The following is a 21,709-nucleotide window of genomic DNA, read 5'->3' as shown; positions in this document are numbered from 1 at the left end:
AAAACACCGAATCATAACAGACAAACAATCGAGATTAGACCTAACGCTTTCGCTTCTTCCCCCGCTCATCATCACGGTCCTTCTTGCGAGCCTGTCGCTCCAGTTCATCCCAGTCCTCGCCACTCTCTTCCTCGGCGCTAAAATCCTCGCTGGCCTCGGCGCTGGCGTCGTCGTCAAAGTCGCTGTCCTCCGAATCCTCGTCCGTGATCGCCAACTCCGATTCGGACGGCTCGAACGCGGACTCTTCCTCTGATTCGGACCCGTCTTCGGAGTCGGACTCGTTCGTCAGGAACGACCAGCCGCCTTCCGCAAAGAATCCGTACGGGTCGCTTGTCACCGTCTTCATAATCGTGCTCCAGTTGAGGTTCAGCGGACCCTCCGTGAACGGAATGTCTACCGAGTCCAGCCAGTCCTTGACCGGCTCCAGCGACTCGACGGGGATGCTGTTGATATGCACCGGAGGACGGTTGAAATCCTTGAACACAAACACCAGATCAAAGTTTTTGAGGCCAAACTGAACTCGTTCCAAATGAGCAATCTCAATCTCGTTCAGTGTAATGACCAAAAACGGCGGCTCCGTCAACTGCACAATGGCGTCCGTCGTCGGCTGAATCAGCACGTTGGATCGGTTCGGGACACCATTGAACCCAATCTCACGGAATGGAACGTCCACGTCAACATTCTCATCCCGGCCTGCGTCCGAAATCTTTTCGGCAAACGCCTTGAACTCCCGGTCGAGGGCAGCTCGCCGCCGCCGTTCCTCCTGCTCTGCTTCAAACTCCTCCTCGTCTCCGTAGCGGTGCCGGCGCCGTCGGTTGCCGGTCTCGTCAAACTGCATCTCCGTAGCTTCGCGGTAGAACTGGATATCCCGCGTTTTCCTCTTCCCAACCATAATTGGCGTCTTCAAGTGCACGTGGATGAGCACAATCAGCTCATTGGCACATGGCTGGAAGAAGAGATGTTTGACGTTGTTGAACAAAATATCGACACGCTCGCTCCGGAACGGTGACTGGTAGCGCAGGCCATTCTGATGAATCTCAACCTCGCCAGGCACCCGCTTGCCGTCCAGAGGAGGACGCAAAAAGACATCAGGCAACTTGTGAGGCCGACGATCTAGCAAAAAGTTAGCAAAGTCCAGCACCGTAAAAGGAGGGATAACGTACTCCTAATTTCAATCAACTTATCCTGTTCGACAACGTCCTCCATCTCCTTCCGCTCCTGTTCTCTCCGGAGAGCAGTCTTGCGCAATTCGGTAATGTCCTGCGCAATCTGCGCAAATCGATCACGGTCCTTCGACCGAAGAGTGATATTCCGGACAAAGTTCGCCGACGGATCTTCAAACGGCTGGTCGTCCTTTCGGCCAACACCCTGACCAGGTGAGAGGAAATTGATCCGCAAGTAAGCATAGTCACCCTCGTCACTCTTGCTGGCGTTCTTGATCGTGTTGATATGGAACGGAACCGGCCGTCCCATAATCGGCACGATCACGGTCGACGCCTTGTGGTCGACATAGATCATCAGGTCCTTCACTCGCGGCGGCAGCTGGCTGTCTCGCTTGTACGACTCGAATCGCTTGAACGTCTTTTGCGCTACACCGGTGCCGTCGCCAGTGGCACCCTTGAATCGCTCGAGACCCTCCTTGTTCTTCTTGGCCAGCAGCTCCTTTTGGTGCTCACGTCGACGCGCCTCGGCCTCATCGTTGATCTGGGTAGGACGCTCAGAGCGAAGCTTGGTCTTGGTGATGTTCTTGGTCGCGATCGCGCTGGATCGGCCCGTCGGCTTCTCCTTTGCCGGTTTCTCGGGTTCCTCCTCATCGCCAAAGTAGAAGGAAACAGAGTCCATGTCGATCCCGGCATCCTTGGTAAACACGTGTGCACCTGAATCACCGACACGGACTGTGTCGGTGATGATCATCGAATACGTGCTGTCCTTCCTATCATCCTGTCCCTGCTCCTGAACATCGGATAGACCGATCGAGATGTACAAGGTCATGCCACTCTTCAGCGTCCTCGTGTTCTTGCCATTCAAAACCATGTTCCCATCTCGGAGCTCAATGCCGATGCCAGCACCGATGTTCTTCAGGAAGTGCTTCTCGAGCTCAGGCCGCTTGGCGCGGACAATGCCAATGGCCTTGTTGTAGAGGTCCTTGGCGACGACACCGTCCCGGATCTCCTTGATGACAGCATCATAAATGTTCAATAGCAAGGCATAGTTCGACTCCTGTGACTTGGTCGGATCCACCAGGTACGTCCGGGAGATAATAGCGCTGTAGGTCTTGTATCGAATGCCAAACCCGGCAATGATAATGCCAGGACGCAGTTCCTCCTCGTCAGGCACAGCGGTCAGTCTCAAGTCGTACTTGCCTCCACTCTGGACGACCGGTCCGTAGGCCCAGTCAATTTGCTGCGCGTCAAAGTCTTGTGGGAGCCGCGGCAGCTTCGTAAAGAACTTGGCATCGTCGATTTTGGCGTCAATCTTGGTACAAAGTGCCTTGTGGGTGATGCTTTTGCCTTCGTCGAGCAAAGACGACATCTCATCGACAAAGTACTCGGACATGAGTCCGCTGCAAGCTCTTGCCGCATTGCGGATGGCGACCTTGTTTAAAAAAAATCAATACCCGTTCACCTTTATCGTTGGCGGACCAATACTTACCAGCTCTTCAGAAGACTTGACGGAAAAGGCCGCAGCAGAGAGCGCCAGGGAAACGTCGACTTCTTCCACCTCCTTTGAAATCTCGCTAAAGGCACGCTTCCAGTCCTCGGCAAACGGACCCTGCGCGGTATCTCTGGGAAGAGTGCCGACTTTTTTCTGGATCGAGTCAGTGGGTGAATATCATCCAAATATCGAAACAACTTACTCCAGCGGCTTTAATGACATCCAAACACTTATTAAATGCCTTTGCTTTTTCTTCTGGGTCTTTTGACGTGATCAAAATCTCCACGGGAATCCGACCGTTCTTCAGAGGTTCCAAATGTCTGGCTATATTCGGCAAATCGCGCGTCAGAATAGCCGCAAGACAGCTATGTTTAACTCAAGACGTACCCTTCTTTGCCGTGGTCACAACATACATCGCCTCCGTCGTAAATACCATGAGCGTCGCGGGGAACTCGTAGCCGAGGAGCCAAAACTGCAATCATGATCAGTCTGCGCCCGCTCAATTTCCTAGCAAAAAAACTTACGTGCATAGCATTTGACTTTTGAAAGGCATTTGCTTCCTCAGTCTTCCCCATTAGGATGACGATGGAGCCTACGCCTCCAAAGAGGCCGGCCCCAGACTTTTTGTCGGCCTTCCATTGTGTGTAGAAGCTCGAAAGACGATCGAAAAACGTCGTCTTGTCGATGACGATTTCTTCCGCCATGCTGGATGGCAGATAGGCGACGGCCTAGAAAGTGACGATTCAGAGCTCGATCAGAAGAAGATCAATTCAGCACATGAGTAACCTCCAGGCCGCTCCGTGATTCGTCTCTCGAGGATGTCGCCAGTGATTTTCGAGAAGAGCAAGCTGGAAGAGAGAGCTTTAGAGGCAAAGGTCGACGGAGCGCGGCGCGCGCGTCCATTTATTCCAAATTCGGTTAGTTCGAGAAGCGCGCGCCAAACAAACGAGCCAAACAAATCAAACAAGCCAAACACCGCCCGACGCCCGCCATTTTTTGTTGACAGACGAACGAACCGTGGAGCTTCGTCTTCTTCCTTCGATGAGAAAGTAAATTAAGTCTGATTGTTGTTTATACCATTGGATCCAGGAGCGTCCCTGTTTAAGATGCTGTACATACAATGAACTCACAGTGTCTTCCATCCTGCCTTGCTGTTTTGCCCGTTATCCGCCGCTCATTCGGAAATGATACCTTCGGAGTCCCTTGGAATCCTCGAGCATGACCATGAGCTGGATCATGAAGGTTCCCCAGCGAATCGTCGCAGCAACGCTGCTACGGGAGCGTCTGCGGCGGGAATGCGGGCCCTCAGTGCCCAGATGATTGCTTTCTACTTTCGAGCTCCTGTTAAAGCTTTCTTTCGAACGCGAGTAGAGTAGGTTAATTAACCTAAACATATCTTGATCGGTATGCTGATCTTTCTGTAGTTACTTGGTAAATAGCGATTTCCCTCTAGGATGAGTCTCGTCTGCTCACAGTATCAAGGCATTTGCTCGGGCGATCAATCCTCGCATCGCCGAAGGTAAATGGTCGTTCCATACCACTACTCCGGGCATCCTTGCCCACGCCGTACGCACATACGGCTGGCAATTTCTACCAAATCAGGTTCTTCCTCCTCTTTTGGCCAACACAGCGTTAGTGGTTCTCTATCTTGTTGTTGTTGTTCTATGGATCTCCGCTGGAGCTAACTGGGAATTTGCTAGGGTTGGCGCTATTCTCTATACGTCGTACCTGCAGGCACTCGCTTTTCTGCACGAGCCGACGTCCCGAGCCAACAAACGAACGTATCCGCCTCCGCCGCCTACCGACACCTTTGTTGCCGGCTTTGCTGCAGGGACGATCCAGTCCGTGGTGGCTGCGCCGTTAGACGCCCTGCAGGTGCGGCTACGCACCCGCGATATACTGGAAGGGCAGTACCGTAGTATGTGGGATTACGGGCGGTCTAAACTCCGTGAAATCGGCACCCGGGGGATCTTCGCAGGCTGGACCCTGACCTTTCTCCGGGATGCCTTGGGAAATGCGCTCTTCTTCTCCTGCTTTGAGTACGTCAAGGCGCAGGCCTACTACTCCTTTGTTCGGTGGTACTACGGGTCCCTGCGGCCCGATCAGAAGTCCAAGTTATCGGTGGGAGAGAACCCGGAGTCGCGGCCGGCAATCCGGCCGCACTATGCTCTGGAGCCGTGCTTTTTAATGCTGGCTGGCCTTACCGCATCGATCCTCCAGCAAACTGTGCAGCACCCGCTTGGTATGATCCAGAGCGTGCACTACGGGCGGCTCGAATACCTGGACCACCAAGCGCGGCAGCATCCGCGGCGTATGATGATGCGCCTCTACTATCACGCGTACCAGGAGACGTTGAAGCGGTGTCACAAGCGAGCCGAGCGAGCAGGCGGATGGGTCAAGTGGCTCTCGCGAGGGTTCCTGGTTCACACGATCCGCCAGGTGCCCAGCACCAGCGCGGGTCTCGTGATCTTCGAGTTGGTGCGGCGCAAGTATGCCAATCCCGCGGATGCGGTGCGCATCGAGAAGGATGGATACGACATTTTGCTCACCTGATGGACTTTGTATAGAGACCGTGTTGTATAGAGTGGATTTCGTTGTAGATTTGATACCCCTCCACAATGGATTCCCGTCTTTTCTTCCAGTCACGGGGACTGTCCGCATCCTCCTTCTCTTTCCCGAGTATTTCCTATCACCGAATCATGAACCTGCTTTCACGATGGCAACACCGCCATTGACGATCACCATTTCGGTGGCGGGGAATCTTGCGGAGAAGCCATGGTTCATACTACCATAATTCATGTGTCTACTTGGCATCGTCATTTGTCTCATTGTGCGTGGATAGAGCCGAGGACAACCGACATTCCGATGGTCTACCTAAATGAATGGATTCATTCGGGCCATGCGACACCAATTGAATTAGCCGACGCATGGCAGGAGCCGACTAAATTTTATTCCAGCGCCCCAGCCGCCGTTGGTTATGAAGTCAACTGCAGATCAAGATCGACTGGACGCGGATTTCCGATGGCGGGAGAGGATTTCCTGAAGGAGCCGACTACATACACCGCGTCTCTCGGCGTCTAATACGAGTAATCCATCACGTTCGGGTCTTGGCGCTGAGTCAGCATTTTCCCGTGCACGAGGCTCAGCCTGCCGAAAGCGGCTTAGCGGACTGCCCTCTTGGCTTCCCGAATTGAACAGCAATTTTACAAGACAGAGTAGCCGTCTGCCCCTGAGCCCCGGAGTAGTCCTTGGGGGCTGTCTAGGAATACAACCTCTATCAGAGTTGTTTAGATAGACTTTGTTCGGCACCGTAGGCGCGATCGGACTCTCAGGGGAGTTACTAACGTGGATTTAGTTTGTAAGGCTTTCCGTCATGATCGATGACCATCACCGCTCCGTGTCCCCATCTCCGCGCTCCCCCAGGCGGCCACTCTTAGCTGTCTTTAGCCCAAGGCTTAACATTCTCCATTCTCTCCTCCCAGTGGATCTGCGGATCAAGGGAGTGTGACCTGTGAACAAACTAACACAAGGAGCCAACCGACGGCCTCTCTCTAGTGGCTAATCTCCGCATTTTCGTTCCGTTCATCAGTCTCTGCTCAAAGAAACCCGATCCTGCTCCTGTGACCTGACCCCATTCACAGCGTCATTCGGCTCCTTGCATTGGACGTGGCGTGCGCTCTCCGACTAGCACTAACTGTACAGTATCCGTACACTAACCATCCTGCGGCCAACGTGTGTTGCTGCCCGGGCCCGCCCAGCAAAAATACTGGCTCCCAATTATCCCAAAAATCCCCGGAAACGTGAAAGGGATCCTCCATCGCCTCGGCTGCGAGGGCGATCCATAACACAGCTGTTCGCTGTTCTGGTAGTGTAGGGCTGACTTTCCACGGTCAGCCCGCCATTTCCGCCGCCACCATTCCTCCCTCAAAGTCTTCCCCAGCCGCCGCCACGTCCACCACCATTCCTCTCCGCTCGTTGGCGCATCGCCGTTCCGAAGACCACCATCCCGGTTTGCCGGCCGACGCGGAAACGAGAGGAAGGAGCAGTGGGAGGAACTCGCTCTCCTCCCGCCATTCAGTCGATTCTGATTTCTCCGTCTGGAGTGATACCGGAGACCTGGCCGAACAGCTGGCCAGCGAAGAGGATCCGCTCCAGATCCCTCGCCCATCGCACGACTCCTACTCCCGTCCCCGGTCGCGCGGGAAGAAGCCCAAACGCGTCCACTATTCCAACGACGTAGACTACCACCACGACCACGCCTCCGCCAGCGACGACGGCGACCCCGGCGAACTCGGCAACAAAGAGTTCGTCATCGAAGTTCCCACGCCCCGTCCACCCCCAGTCTCCCGGTTTGGCCGGATTATTGCCCTCATCATGCCGCGCAGCAATAGGGAAGCCGCGCGGCGGCACGGCTTGGTGGGCAAGCCGCTTCTGTGTGTCTCCCAGTCTTCGCCCATGACCGGACACTTGCGTCCCATCGGAATCGAGCTGACCCAGATGTGATAGATACTTTACCAGTATTTTCGTTTCATTAGGTGTCTTTCTGTTTGGATATGACCAAGGTGTCATGTCCGGCATCATTACGTAGGTTCCCGGGCCCTTGCATTCCTTCCTCTCTCGGCCGTCCGGACGCGCGGCCGATCAGCATGAACCGTGGCAGCTAACGCATCGGGGCCCAGGGGTCCGTATTTTCGAGACTACTTCAATCAGCCGACGCGAGCAGAAATCGGCACCGTCGTTGCCATCCTGGAGATTGGCGCTCTGATTTCGTCGTTGTGTGTGGGACGGATTGGCGACCTTCTCGGACGCCGGAAAACGATCCTGTATGGGTCGATTGTCTTTTTCATCGGAGGTGCCTGCCAGACCATGGCCAACGGCATGCCCATGATGATGTTGGGCCGGATCATCGCCGGTCTGGGAGTCGGCGCCTTGTCGACCATTGTGCCCGTCTATCAGTCTGAGATCAGTACGTCCGCCGTCGATCTTGCGGATATGAAACAGCGCTGATGCCATCCAGGTCCTCCGCACAATCGCGGCAAGCTCGCCTGCATCGAGTTCACCGGCAACATCTGCGGGTATGCGGCCAGTGTCTGGGTCGACTACTTTTGCAGTTACATCAAGAGCGACCTTTCCTGGCGTATGCCCTTGTTCATGCAGTGTGCCATGGGTGCTCTGCTGGGCTTTGGCAGTCTGATCATCCCGGAGTCTCCCCGGTAAGTTGTGGTGCAGCCGTAGAGGGGAATGACTGGTTAATGGAATCACGTCAGGTGGCTGCTGGACACGGATCACGACGAAGAAGGCATGATCGTGATTGCCAATCTGTATGGTGGAGGAGATATTCACAACGATAAGGCTCGGCAGGAGTACCGGGAAATCAAAATGAACGTCCTGATCCAACGTCAGGAGGGAGAGCGTTCGTACTACGAGATGTTCCGCCGGTACTACCGACGGGTCTTCATCGCCATGTCTGCCCAGGCTCTCGCCCAATTGAACGGAATCAACGTGATTTCGTACTATGCTCCCTTGGTCTTCGAGTCTGCTGGCTGGGTCGGCCGCTCGGCCATTCTGATGACCGGCGTTAACGCCCTCAGTTACCTGGCGTCCACAGTACTCCCCTGGTACGTGGTCGACCGCTGGGGTCGACGTCCGATCTTGTTGTGGGGCGCCGTGGCGATGATCATCTCACTCTCCTTGATCTCGTACTTTATCTATATCGACTTGTCCTTCACCCCCATGATGACGGTCATCTTCGTGATGGTCTACAATGCGGCATTCGGTGCATCATGGGGTCCCATTCCATGGCTCTATCCACCCGAGATTTTGCCGTTGAGCATCCGGGCCAAGGGTGCCAGTCTGAGTACCGCCTCGAACTGGGCCTTCAACTTCCTCGTCGGCGAGGTGACACCCGTTCTGCAAGCCGTCATCAAGTGGCGTTTGTACCTGCTGCATGCCTTCTTCTGCGCCTGCAGTTTTGTGATTGGTACGTCTCTCAGTTCAGCCATTTTTCGTTCATTGACTAACCAGGCAATAGTGTACTTCCTCTACCCCGAGACCAGTGGTGTTCGGCTGGAGGACATGGATTCGCTCTTTGGAGATGCCACCGGCGCGATGCCCACGCCAGCCACGGCCGCGGAACGCGGGTCCCTCATGGGCGCTGGCTCGCCCGTGCCGTCTCTCGACATCCGGCGTGGCCCGGGACAGTTTGGTCCCGACAGCGCCATTCCCGGCTTGGACATCGATCCTCCCGTTGCTAGCAGTCTTGGGAGTGGCAAGTTTAGCGGCCGCCCCGATGCGAACGGCCGGAGTGAAGGTCTGGGAGGCTGGATATCCAACATGTTCAGTCGCAGCCCAAGTTCTTCCAAGGACGGGAATAGTATGTATCGCCGTCTCCACCAAGACGACGACGAATAGACTGGAGCTTATCCTTGCTTCTTGTCGTCGCTTTTTACCTCTTCTTGTGCGTTTGTGAATGTGGATACCCTCAGTTTGATCTCTCGATACTATAGACTGGCCTATCATTACTACTCTTTGCGATCATTTTGGCTACGAGCCACGACGGTCGGGCCCGGCCGCCCGAAAGGAATTATGTCATGTTCGGTTGCATGCAGGGGTCATTCGCACGGTTGGGATTCAAGACGAATTCGCTGCGTTATATATACATTCTATTTCTCGTGTGTGGTTTCCAGGGGTGATACCGTCCGATGATGTATCCACCATTTTACTTTTTTCTCTTCGGGTTGCTGTCGGAATGGTTGTAGAATGTGTCAAATGTTGTGCATGGATGAGCGCTGTCCTACTGTGATATCGATGTGTTACTGATATCTGGCTGGAAGTTATGAGTTACTTAATTGACCAATCATATGCAACAGAACTCTATACACTATATATTTCTAGATTGTATAACTGTTATCGATAATAAGTGCTGGAGAAAACCGAAGCTTTGTTGCAGCTCAGCGCCCCCAGTGCCTGCTAGATTGCGCCAATTCTCGTCCCTCGTTTGATTCTGATTTTTTCTTTGACAAAAAGTCTTTTATTTTCTTCTTCAATTTCTTCTCTTTTGCTTGCCTCGTTGTCTCCATTTGTAGAGGCGCAATTGTTCAGCCGACATCGCGACTCCGACCTCCGTCAGGCCACGACATCATCTTCCGCCCGCACCGCAGCCTCAAGGATGCCTCGTTGCAACTGCCACTGAGCGGCAGCTAATTTTATATATATACTATTTGCGCGCGATCTGAATACCCAGGACATTTTTTTTTTGCCGGTAGCTCCGTTTCTTGTCCATAGTTGGACCAGTCTGCCGGCATGGCTTCAAACCCGGCTGTTGCGTCTGGGGCAGACCAGACGCCTGATTTGCGGCGGAGACATGGTGTGGAGGAGAAGAAAGAGCAAACTCCAGTTCCGACCGTTTCAGACGACAAGAAGAAGCTGCAAAAGGTACGCCCTGACAGTTGAAGGAAGAGCTACGGAGCTGTATACTGATTTCGATCAGCAGAAATCGGTCCTCTCTGCTCTCGATGAATGGGAATGCGTGATTGCGCCGCTGATCTTTACGGCCCTTGCGTTCTTCACGCGCATGTACCGTATCGGACTGTCCAATATCGTGACATGGGATGAGGCTCAGTAAGGCGTGCTGAACGGATATCCGGCTTGGACGTGTATATCTGACGGTGCTCGCAGTTTCGGCAAATTTGGATCGTATTATCTTAAACGTGAATTCTACTTTGATGTCCACCCTCCGCTCGGAAAGATGCTCGTCGGCCTGTCTGGCTACTTGGCCGGCTACAATGGATCTTTCGAGTTCAAGTCGGGCGAGAAATATCCCGAGTATGTCAACTACACATTCATGCGGGTGTTTAATGCGTGGTTTGGCGCGGTCTGCGTGCCCTTGGCGTATTTCACGGCGCGAGAGCTGAACTTCCGCCGGCCCACTGTCTGGCTGATCACGATGATGGTGCTGTTTGAGAATTCGTATGCTACCATTTCGCGGTTCATCCTGCTGGACTCGATGCTGCTTTGCTTTACCTTTACCACGACGCTGTGCTGGGCACGGTTCCATCGGTTGCGACATCATAGCTTCACCCCTGAGTGGTATCTCTGGCTGTTCCTGACGGGCCTTAGCCTCGGCTGCTTGTGCAGTGTGAAGCTCGTTGGTCTTGCTTGCGTGGGATTTGTTGGCCTGTACACGGCGGAGGATCTCTGGAACAAGTTTGGAGATCTCCGGATGCCCAAGATCACACTGGCCCAGCACCTGTTTGTCCGGGTCATTTGCCTGATTGTGGTGCCGGTCCTGGTGTACATGTTTTCCTTCTGGTTGCATTTCCTCATCCTTCAGAACAGCGGCCCTGGTGATGCGCAAATGAGCTCCCTCTTCCAGGCCAACCTCAAGGGAACCAATGTGGGCAAAGGCGATCCCCTCGAGGTCGCCATTGGCTCCAGAGTCACCATCAAGAACATGGGTTACGGCGGAGGGCTTCTCCATTCGCACATCCAGACCTACCCGTCGGGCTCGACCCAGCAACAAGTGACCTGCTACCACCACAAGGATGCCAACAATGACTGGTTCATCTACCCGAACCGCAGTGACAAGGCTTACAACCCGGAAGAACCCCCTCGGTTCATCGGCAATGGAGACGTCATCCGTCTGATTCATGCGCAAACAGGTCGCAACCTGCACTCGCATTCCATTGCGGCACCCATCACCAAGAGCGACTGGGAAGTATCTTGCTACGGCAATCTGACGGTTGGTGACGACAAGGATCACTGGACTGTCGAGGTGGTCGACGATTCTCTGTCTCGAGACTACTCGAAGCTGCGGACTCTGACCACGGCGTTCCGTCTGCGCCATACCGTGCTGGGCTGCTACTTGCGGGCCGCCACGCAAAACCTGCCGCAATGGGGATTTAAGCAAATTGAAACCACCTGCGTCAAGCAGAACAATCCCAAGGACAAGTACACCCATTGGAACATTGAGTCACATGTGAATGACAAATTGCCCCCCGGCGACCCCAAGGCCTACAAGTCGCCCTTCCTCAAGGACTTTGTGCACCTCAACGTTGCCATGATGACCTCGAACAATGCACTGATTCCCGACCCGGACAAGCAGGACGACCTCGCGTCCAAGGCTTGGCAATGGCCGATCCTACACGTTGGTCTGCGCATGTGCTCCTGGGACGACAGCGTCGTCAAATACTTCCTTCTTGGCAATCCGGCCGTCTACTGGGGCAGCACCGCCAGCATCCTCGTCTTGGGCCTACTCGTCCTCTGGTACCTGCTGCGCTGGCAGCGCGGCTACGAGGACCTCACCCCGACTGACATCGACCACATTCACTACTCGGGCCTCTACCCGCTGATCTCCTGGTGTCTGCACTACCTCCCCTTCATCACCATGGCCCGCGTCACCTACGTCCATCACTACTACCCGGCGTTGTACTTTGCCATTCTCGTCCTGGGGTTTGTCGTTGATTGGTTGACGCGTCGGCTGCCGCGGACCGTGCAGTGGGGGGTCTACACGGTGCTGTATATCGTGGTGATTGCCTTGTTCATCGTCTTCAAGGATATCGTGTTTGGCATGGAAGGGTCGAATCAGAAGTGGAAGCATCTCAATTGGTTCAGTACCTGGCGGATTGCGAATCGTTGAATTTTTTTTTTTATCAAGTCGATTTACTCTCGTCGGCGTCATCGATCCTTGATTCTTTCTTTCTCTTTTGTGTCTAATTCTGGTGGTTTTAGTGAACATGGCAGCTGTACGTAGTCAATCTTGTCCATCATGCTATTCATGAAATGCAAGGATAGTGGTGATTCAAATGTGAAATCTATTCAGAAGTCCGTGATCATTAGAAATTAAGAGAGAGGTATTAAGTAGGTACTCAACAACAGCCACCCCATGTCCTATTACCCTGCTTCATCGCATCGTTTAATCCCAAGGTTATTGTCCGCGGCGCCGCCGCATTGGCGCCTCCACTGGCACCATACCCTTTGACGCCGCTACGTCGGTCATTGAGGTCGTACTTTCCCGCCTCGATATTATGATAGATGCGCTCCGCGACTTCGAGAAACGCGCGCTCGACGCCCTCGCCGGACTTTGCGCTCGTCTCGACGTAGCGCACCACATTGTTCGCGCGACACCACTCCTCTGCCTCCTGGCGGGTGACTCGTCGACGGTTGTCGTCCTCGCTGACGAGATCGCACTTGTTTCCTACCAGGACCACCACAATACCGTCCTCCGCGATCTGCCGCAGGTCCTGCAGCCATTGCGTGACGGACGCAAAAGTTGACGGGCGCGTAATGTCGAAGACGAGGAGCGCGCCGGATGCGCCGCGGAAGTAGGATCGCGTGATGGATTTGTAGGTTTCCTGGCCCGCGGTGTCCCACAAAGAGAGCTTCATGCGTTTCTGCACGGGTGGGCTAGAATTCTGCGGTTTGGTCGGAGGGGAGGGAAGCCCTGATGCGCTGTTCGGGTCTTGGACGGCGGCGCCGTTCTGGTGATGCCCTGCATCGTCTGCTGCTGGTGCGGATGATGGGGTTCTTTCCGTCTCCGGTTTGATCCCCAGCCAGTCCGACGCCGGAGGACCGACCGGCACTATTCGAGAGCCAAACTCCACGCCGATGGTGACATCATGCGTTGGGACGAAACGGCCTTCGCACAGACGGATCGTGAGCTGCTCGGTCAGACATCATTTCCCTTTCAAGGAAGAAGAAAGCTTACACTAGACTTGCCGGTCCCCGAATCACCGATGCAGACGAGTTTCGCAATGTAGTCCCATGGCTGAGACATGAAGACGAGCCCTATCGCGATGGGACAACCTTCTGGAGTACACTGAAAGTAGAATTAAGGAACGACTTGACAGCGCAATGCTGTCAACACATTCTTCTCTCTGTTGACAATGAGTCGCAAGACGGGACGTTCAGCACCAGGCAGAGATCGGGCATCAGACGATGAGCGAATCGATGGAGCTGTTTCTGCCTGAGGCAGCAGAGTAAGTAACGGGTAACGACCCGCCGCTGAATAATCTCCGATGCTGCCTGCTGAGTCATCTATCGCTCATGACTTGGCCGTCCGATCCGCACATGACGCAGCATATCATCTCGCCCTGTGCCGGATGATATTGATTATTGAGACTAACATACTCAGCTGCTCGCCGACGCCGGCTCAGAGCTGTTTCTGCTCCGCTCTGGACTCCCATCTCTTACAGTCTTGACGGCGGAGCAGGACTTAAGATCTGTATCCGTATCGTTCTTTGAGCTTCCCCAGATTTATGTTCCCCGCTGATCTTCCTTGACCGCTTGTCTGTATCAGATCTCAGCTCTGATTGCAATTCCGCTACTTTTTAAGCTTCTCTGATTATGCGTTGGCCTGCTCGAGTTGAAATTCGAGACTGATCTACCTCTCTTTCGACCATACCATGTTTTCAGAATGTTTGTATTTGGTCTTCCCATACGTCAAATGATCTCCTCTGACCGGTATCTACAGATGCTTCGCGCTTCCTAGCCCAGTCTCAGTCTCGCCTCACCGCACGGCCGGAGGAGAACAACGGCGACCGCTACCGCCGGTATAATCAAGCAGGCGGAGGAGGGGGTAGGCTGTCCTCACGATCCCATCTGAACCGCATCGGGAATCCTTATCAGCAGACCGGGTCGCACCTGTCCCAGTTTCCGTTTGCGTCCAGATCGCTCGCGCAGCCCGCACCGCTGTTCTTCAGCGCCACCGATGAGTTCCGGGAAGAGGACGACGAGCAGGAGCATGAGCGGGAGATTGCAGACTACTATGCGCTGCAAAAGTCGAGGCGGCATTTTGGCAACAGCCAAACGGAAGGCTCATCGGAACTAGATGATGACGATCGGACGTCGGAGGGCTCCCGCTCGCATTATTACCCATGGGGGACGGACAGGAAAAACGGGATCAAGAGCTCTTGGCGAGATGAAAGGGTTGCGACTTCCAAGTATGGTGGCGATATCCCAACGATCGCCGAGCCAGCAGCAGAGGACGAGGATGGCGATTCAGCAGCAAAGGGCAAGATGGTGGACGTCGGCCTGGACGACACGCTGAGGTCTGATTCACTGGACTCCAGAGATGAATCAGCAGACGACGCACCGATACAACAGTTCCGCAAGAAACCAGATCGCTCGATCTACGACAGCTACTTGGGCTTTCCGCCGCAGGAGACGGACAGAGAAGCACTGCTGGATGAGAGCCGACGGGATTCCACAGACTCTGTCCCGCCATCGATGAAGCAACCGGAGCCGGAGACGCCGATGCATGACGTTTTCTGGGGACACCTCTTCTTGCTGTCGCTGGCGAGTCTGTTTGCAACGGCGTTTCTGGTGTATCTGCACACAGCACCGCCGTCGGAAGGCAAGTGGCGCTGGGGGGACACAATCTACATTGCCATTCAAAAGTCGTACTTTTTGCTGGGCATTTACACCTTGGTGTCGATCTTTGTGTCGCTGCTCTGGCTGGCCCTGCTGCGGTCGTATATTCGGGTCCTGGTAATGGGAATTGTGGTGGCGGTTCCAACGATCCTCTACGCCTTCTCGCTGTACCCGTTCATTTCGAGCTTCAAGGGGTCATGGCACGGGGCCAGCGTGCAAGATAAAGTGATGCGATGGGGTTCAATTGTGCCGTTTGTCACTGCAACTTTGTGGATCTATGCTGTGTTCCAAAACCGGCACGCGACGAGCAAAGCAATCCGAATCCTGGAGTTTGCATGCCGCATCCTGGCGGCGAACCCGGCACTCGTGGGATTAGGGTTGTTAGCACTGGGAGCGCTCGTGTCATGGACATGGTTGTGGATGCTCATGTTCACGCGGATCTTCCTTGGCGGCCACGTGAGCTCCAGCGGCCGCTCATTCATTCTGGACGTCAGCAGTTGGTGGCTTGGCGTATACTTTATTCTGGTGTACCTGTGGTCTGTTGGCGTGATCTCCGGGCTGCAGCGGGCCGTGAGCGCCGCGACGGTCAGCCAGTGGTACTTCCACCGTCTGGCGGTGCCCGCGCCGACGTCGCTGCAAGTGGTGCGCGCAGCACTAATACACGCCGGCACAACGCTCTTTGGAACAGTCTGCCTGTCGTCGCTGCTCGCCCTGTTACTGCGACTCCCTCTGCTCGTCCTGCCGCGGCGGCTGACGTCCATCATCACGCTATGCATGTACTGGCTGGTCCCGACACCGGTAGCTGCCCTGGTCAACCCGCTGGCGGTGACCTACGCAGCGATCCACTCTACGCCTCTTCACCGAGCCGCGCGCAGCGTTGCCGAAATCTCCTCGCTAGCAACGCTCAACACGCCGCTACACCACCAGTACCTCCGTTCCCCTTCTTCTCTCAACCATAGTAATCGCTCCCACGGCCCGCTGGTCCCTTACCGTCTCGCCAAACTCATCCTGCACGCCTGCCGCGTCGCCATGTCCCTTGCTCTCGGCTTCGGCGGATGGGTCACGACAGCACGAACCCTGGACGTTTCCAGCGGCACGATCCGAGGCAGCCTCTACGCTTACGTCGTCGGCTTACTCTCCGGCTGCATCGGGTGGACCGTCCTCGGCGCCATGGAGGGCGTCCTAGCATGCGTCGTCGACGCCGCAATCGTGTGCTGGGCGAGCGAGGTGGGCAATTCCGGTCGCGAAGCAAGGTACTGCCGTGAGGCAGAATGGCTCTTTAACGAGGGAGCGGTAAGGGAATACTAAATCATCGATTCTTCCTATTTTTTTGGTTTCTAGTATGCAGGCGAGCATCTAGTCTACGGTGTTTAAGATTGGTCTACGGCTTTTTTCCCTTTTAAATTCTGGAGTTCGGTCCTACGTGATGTCAGACTGAGTATGGATAGAAGAATACCAGTCATGCATTTCATCATCTCCAAATCAATCAATCAAGCTGATCCCGAACAAATCAATCACTCAATCAATATCAATATCATTAACATTGCAACCATGGTATCATAGATATCGTAAATCACCCAGAAAACCAGCCAACCAAACAGATAACTAACACAAAACCCACCGGAATATCAGAAAAAAAAACATATATAGAATATAAATAAAAGGAAGTGAATCACAATTTCAACCTCGGCTCAAACCCATTTAATCCTTCTCGTACACACCACTCTGCCAATAAACTTACCCCGAACCGGACCACTTCTACGGGGGTTGTAGCGCGGGAGAACGGTAACGTGAAAGAACCTGCATATTGCCCCGGTTTTAACCCACGGTCACCGTCAGTGTCCAGCGTCGTAGTTGTTCTTCTTCGCCATGTCTCGGGAAATTCTGCTGTGAGAACGTCCTCGGAGAGTTCGCGCAGGCCGTGCTGCCAGAGGCGTTGTGCTTCGCGGTGGGATTCCGGGAGTCGGGATTTTAGATCGAGGAGGTCGCGTCGGCGGAGTTGCTGCTGTTTTTTGCCTTCGTCGGTGCTACCTGGGGTGGCAGCGGGGGTCGGAGTGCGGTTGTTGTTATTGTTGTTGCTGGAGTCGTCGTCTGGTAGGCTCATGACGGCTAATCTGTCTAAATCCAAAGTGTGGATGGCATCGTGGGATACCGCGCCGAGGAGTGAGCAGAGCCCGTGTAGGCCCCGGTATCCTGCCGTCCGTAGCCGGACAACTCGCCAGTATGCCAGGATAGAGCGCCAATTGCCCGAGTCGCCGACTTGTCTTGCCAGCGCTTTGGCCCGGTCGTCCGCGATGAACGCCAGCATGAAGCATAGGATCGCTTCGACGGCTGTTGCGGCTGCAAGCTTTTCCTCGGCGCTGGGTGGAGAGCCCTTTTCGGATTTTGTTGCTGCTCGTGTGTAGCGGTCGGCGGCGTGCTTGAGCTCTCGTCCCAAAGCGGCGAATTTCTGGAACTCGCTGCGCCAGGATTGTCGGTCGGACTCTCGCGAAGGTCGGTCTGATGTGGCTGGCGTGGGTGATGCTTTGGCGGTGCCGTTTGGCTTGGATAGAACGCTCACTGGTGTTCTAGCTTCGCTCATTGTTCCTGCCGACGACTCTTTCTTCTTCTGCTCGGATGTGGATGGCATGGCTTTTGCAGTCGGTGTTGTCGTTGTCGTTGTCGTTGTCGTCGTCGTCGTCGTCGTCGTCGTCGTCGTAGTAGGAGTCTTGGTTACCACCAACTTGGTCACCTTCTTCGATGCCTCTGATGTAGTAGCTTTGTCCTCCTTGTCCTCCTGTTCCAGCCGCTGGCGCTTCTCCCGTGAAGGCCCTCCTAAAGCCAGGCCAGTGGCCTTTCGTTTGCTCGGTAGTTTCAGAATCCCCTCCACGAGTCGCCGGTTTCCCCGGCCATACCGCAACCTGACCATAAGAGTCTCACCAGAGTCAGTCTTGCCACCATTGGCACCGGACGGCTTCGGTTTCGTCTTGACATCACTTCCCCCTTCGTCAACTCGCGTAGTTTTTCGGTCTGCATTCTTCGGCGCCGTCTGCGTGCCTGCGCTGGAAACGGACTCTGAATGCGGCCGCTTTGTACTTTCTGCCGTCCCGTTTTGAAACTGCGAGTTCTCCAGCTGGCTCAGCTCCTCCTCTAACTCTGGGGGCAATGTCGGCGAGAGAAGCTGCGGGAGCTTGGGCGACGGACAAGCGCTCGGCGGCAGGGTTGGTGATAAAAGTGCAGGCAGGACAGGGTTTCGCGGTTTCGACGAAGACGGCGGTGTCGTCGGTTGTTTTGTTGACTCCGGTTCCGGCTCCGGTGAGAGTTTCCGTCGCTTGGGCGAGGGAGGTTGGGGATCGGGGTGCTCCGGTTCCTTTGGCTTGCTAGGCTCTTTCACAGCTCGCTCCGTCTGCGATGAGGGAGGCTCCACTGCCGTCGGTTTCGACTCGGCCGCCTTTTCGCTCGTCTCGGCTGCGCTCGTTCCACTCTGAATAACCGCCGCTGCACCTCCTGGCTGGTTCTGAACCTGGCCCTGACCCTGACCCTGCGATCTGGACTTTTTATAATCGCTCAAACTAATCTTCTTTTTTACCGTCCCATTCGTCGTCGTCGTCGTCGTCGTCGTTGTCGTTGTTGTCGTAGTTGTTGGGGTGGAAGTACTTGTTTTACTCGCCGCATCCTCCGTCATAATGTTCCCATTCGCGTCCGCCCAATCACCCGTCGCGACCAGTAACGAATCCGAGTCGTGGTGCATCAGAAAGGACATGTACTGCAGCTGCTGCTCCTCGGGCACAAACAGCGAGTCCTTACCCACAGCCCAGTTATTGACGCAGCGGCCACCCAGCGAGAACGGAACGTTAGTCGGAACGGTCAGCAGGTACGGCGACGCAGGGAGGACATCCGCCTTCAGACGAGCGAGTCGGTCGTTGAGCGATCCGAGATCGGCCTTGGACGCTGCACGATGCCGAATCTGGTCGGGGGAGAAGGGCGCGGAGGTCATTGCAGGAGACCGCAGTCGGCGGGCGATGTTCAGATCGACAAAAAGATACACCAACAATGTAGAACTAAGACCAGATCATGGCAGGAAACAAAATTCGTAAAAGGCGGCGGAGTCGTCAGGGCACGGGGGACATGATCTCCGGACCTGAGGAGGAACTGTGAATTGCGATTCTTCAAAACAAAGTGCATGAATAGGGATCATCGACGATTGACCGTACCAGACCAATTCGTTGATCCAGGACCCTCTTTGTCTCCCAAAACATGAAAAAATCACCCTGTTAAGGGAACAATAAGATCAATGGAAGTTGTCACAGGCCGGGCGCAGCCACTCATCGCACACAGCAACCGAGGCCATGGAGCGAAACAGGCCCCGAGTTTCAAAGCTGTGAAACAAGTTGGGATAAACGATAGATTGCTTTCGTTGAGATAGTTTCCGCGGGCCGATAAGCAAGGTGATGACGTGTAGGTTGCGGCGCGACGGGCAGCAGGCGGGTTCAACCGAACGTAGAAGCACCAAACGAATGGAAGACAGTGGAGAGGCCGTTCGTAACACCGTGCGGAGAGGTCCCGAAATCAATCAGATGTCGATCGAGGGCTGATATGAGGGTCCGGAGTGGCCGGGCGGATGGTTCATGGATCATGCATGGCCCTAGCCGCTTGGCAACCACTAAGCCAGTTTGCGCAAAATGTCATGGTCCAACTAGTACCTTCATATTCCCATACCCTCGTTCTATCAAGAAAATAATACGTATACATAATACAAATGCAATAGACCCCGTCATAACACCAAGGACAAAACACAGCGCCACAATAACCAGGGAAATTGAAGAGAAACTATAGAACATAGACACTTTTGTATTCCGTCTAACTCACCCTTCCGATGTCGGACTCGCGGCGTCGCCAGGTTGCCAGGTTGTCTCCTGTTTCGTGCCCGGCGGCAACCAGCCGTGTGAAGGGCTGGTGCCGCGAGTCCGCGAAGAATGTCCCAAGTGGTCATCATCTTTTTTGGCTTCCGCAGACACTTCTGGAATCACGTCCTCATTGATCTTCCTGCCCGGAAAGTGGAAGCGGTTCGAATCCCGCCGCCGCGACGATGGGTTGCTATTCAGCGGGAGCACCGTCTCACGTCGGCGGAAGTAATCCGCATTGGCCCGCTTATCGGCCAGGTCGTCGTGGCTGTTGCGGTCGTAGAGGTACAGCCCCAGGAACGTGAGGGCAATTCCGAGAGCCTGGACCGGCGTGGTCGGACTGCCAAACCACACAATGGCCACCACGATGACAAACACGCGCTTGATGAGCGAAGCCACCGAGTACGAGACGGGGGAGATCATGGACAACAGCACAAAGGCGAGAATGTTCTGCGCAAAGTGGGACAAGCCGTTGAAGATAAACTCGAGAAAGAGCGCGCCGTGATCGAGGGAACCCTTCTTTCCCGTGAGCTCGATGGTGCCCTGAGTCAATAGCTCTCGCATCAGACCGTAGCCCTCACTCATGAACCAGATGGGCAGGGTCAAGAGGAATGCTAGCCCCGAGCAGTAATACATCAAGTTGAGTTTGTCCAGTTTACGGCGACCCCCGGTTTGTGGCTCACTCTCCGCCCGCGCCGCTTCGTTGAACAGCTTCTTGGAGAAGATATTTTGCGATACAAACACCAGAGCGGCCAACAACGCACAAAAGATGCCGAAAAAGTTGGTCGAGAACCCGGTCGAACACGCCAGCATCACGCCGATAGTTAACGGCACCAACGACAGGTATGTTGCCCGTGCATACTTGATGCCAAACAGGACGCGATAGGCCAGGACGGTGAATAGAGGCGAGAGGCCCTTGATGGTATGAACTAGGGAAACGGGGATCTGCGAAGTCGCCATCGAACTCAAGATGTGGCCAGCCAGCTGGAACCCTGCCAAGGGAAGGGCGGTGGTCACGACCTCTCTCGATATCGGGGCGATTCCATTTTTCAACGCGGGCACCGCGCGCTTCAGGACGGGAAACAGGTCGGACAGGGAGGTTAGGATCAAGCACCAGATCGGCACCGAAGCGAATTGGAGGATGGTGAGCGTGACGGGTTTGGGTAGAGCGTTGAGGATGGATTTGGAGGAGGTGTTGGTGAGGGCGGAGGTCATGTACCAGATGAGACAGAGGGACTAGGGCGACAATCAGCACGGAAGCCATTCCTGGACTATAGGAACTCATATCAAGACCAAAAGACACGTACAATCAGCTTGTATGATATTGGCGCCCGTAGCGCCTCAGCAATCTCCTGAGCATTTGCGGTCATGCTGGCATTGCGCGAGCGGATGGTGCTGATGGCCTCGCTGATACTTTTGCGTGGCCGGTGTTTAGGCAAGCGAGCGGACTGATCCCAGAGGACATGGCCACCGGGCTTTCGTGGTTGCCAGAAGTCAGAATTATTGGGGTGCGACGCCAGTGTTGCTCGGGCGTCGCTCGGTTGCGTCGGCGGCGGGTCGTGGGGGCCTGTACTCATATGATCAACGAAAGGTGGGAACTTGTCCAGGGGACTACTGCCGTTGGCGGCGGACGACTGAAAATTCGACGACATCTTGATTGACGGCCGATTAGATTGGCGTAATGAAGCGCGCCGTCCCGTGCCTGTCACCGTTGTCGTGCTCATGATATCTTAAGGGCCAGATAAGAAGAGCACGGGTTCGACAACGAGCGCTTTTTTGCCTTTAGACGCGCGTCTGGCTTC

The 21,709-nt window shown here is 54.9% G+C and overlaps 8 protein-coding genes across 8 annotated transcripts; 4 read left to right on the top strand and 4 right to left on the bottom strand.

The window, feature by feature from the left end:
• Nucleotides 1-40: 40 nt before the first annotated feature.
• Nucleotides 41-3,359, bottom strand: VTN49DRAFT_3986 (uncharacterized protein; the record flags this gene model as incomplete). Its single annotated transcript, XM_069411881.1, has 6 exons — nt 41-1,113; nt 1,164-2,595; nt 2,653-2,808; nt 2,858-2,979; nt 3,043-3,127; nt 3,180-3,359. 6 exons carry the CDS (start codon nt 3,357-3,359, stop codon nt 41-43), a joined length of 3,048 nt encoding a protein of 1,015 aa, XP_069272610.1.
• Nucleotides 3,360-3,839: 480 nt separating this feature from the next.
• VTN49DRAFT_3985 (uncharacterized protein) lies at nt 3,840-5,208 on the top strand (the record flags this gene model as incomplete). Its single annotated transcript, XM_069411880.1, has 4 exons — nt 3,840-4,027; nt 4,080-4,086; nt 4,138-4,286; nt 4,356-5,208. The coding sequence occupies 4 exons, from the start codon at nt 3,840-3,842 to the stop codon at nt 5,206-5,208; spliced, it is 1,197 nt and encodes a 398-aa protein (XP_069272609.1).
• An 820-nt stretch (nt 5,209-6,028) lies between these two features.
• VTN49DRAFT_3984 (uncharacterized protein) lies at nt 6,029-9,457 on the top strand (the record flags this gene model as incomplete). Its single annotated transcript, XM_069411879.1, has 8 exons — nt 6,029-6,157; nt 6,550-7,088; nt 7,162-7,239; nt 7,335-7,621; nt 7,673-7,868; nt 7,923-8,635; nt 8,687-9,028; nt 9,162-9,457. The coding sequence occupies 8 exons, from the start codon at nt 6,029-6,031 to the stop codon at nt 9,455-9,457; spliced, it is 2,580 nt and encodes an 859-aa protein (XP_069272608.1).
• Nucleotides 9,458-9,957: 500 nt separating this feature from the next.
• On the top strand, nt 9,958-12,292 carry VTN49DRAFT_3983 (uncharacterized protein; the record flags this gene model as incomplete). Its single annotated transcript, XM_069411878.1, has 3 exons — nt 9,958-10,089; nt 10,148-10,275; nt 10,333-12,292. 3 exons carry the CDS (start codon nt 9,958-9,960, stop codon nt 12,290-12,292), a joined length of 2,220 nt encoding a protein of 739 aa, XP_069272607.1.
• Nucleotides 12,293-12,521: 229 nt separating this feature from the next.
• On the bottom strand, nt 12,522-13,429 carry VTN49DRAFT_3982 (uncharacterized protein; the record flags this gene model as incomplete). Its single annotated transcript, XM_069411877.1, has 2 exons — nt 12,522-13,313; nt 13,361-13,429. 2 exons carry the CDS (start codon nt 13,427-13,429, stop codon nt 12,522-12,524), a joined length of 861 nt encoding a protein of 286 aa, XP_069272606.1.
• A 628-nt stretch (nt 13,430-14,057) lies between these two features.
• VTN49DRAFT_3981 (uncharacterized protein) lies at nt 14,058-16,332 on the top strand (the record flags this gene model as incomplete). The annotated part of the gene is made up of 2 exons (XM_069411876.1): nt 14,058-14,070; nt 14,126-16,332. 2 exons carry the CDS (start codon nt 14,058-14,060, stop codon nt 16,330-16,332), a joined length of 2,220 nt encoding a protein of 739 aa, XP_069272605.1.
• Nucleotides 16,333-16,696: 364 nt separating this feature from the next.
• On the bottom strand, nt 16,697-19,000 carry VTN49DRAFT_3980 (uncharacterized protein; the record flags this gene model as incomplete). Its single annotated transcript, XM_069411875.1, has 1 exon — nt 16,697-19,000. The coding sequence occupies one exon, from the start codon at nt 18,998-19,000 to the stop codon at nt 16,697-16,699; it is 2,304 nt and encodes a 767-aa protein (XP_069272604.1).
• Nucleotides 19,001-19,868: 868 nt separating this feature from the next.
• VTN49DRAFT_3979 (uncharacterized protein) lies at nt 19,869-21,559 on the bottom strand (the record flags this gene model as incomplete). Its single annotated transcript, XM_069411873.1, has 2 exons — nt 19,869-21,143; nt 21,215-21,559. 2 exons carry the CDS (start codon nt 21,557-21,559, stop codon nt 19,869-19,871), a joined length of 1,620 nt encoding a protein of 539 aa, XP_069272603.1.
• Nucleotides 21,560-21,709: the final 150 nt, after the last annotated feature.

This window comes from Thermomyces lanuginosus, assembly GCF_041956635.1.
Source record: "Thermomyces lanuginosus strain ATCC 200065 unplaced genomic scaffold VTN49scaffold_3, whole genome shotgun sequence".
Taxonomy (NCBI): Eukaryota; Fungi; Ascomycota; class Eurotiomycetes; order Eurotiales; family Trichocomaceae; genus Thermomyces; species Thermomyces lanuginosus.
Note: the sequence above shows the minus strand (reverse complement) of the source record. Positions and strands in the feature narration are given on the sequence as shown.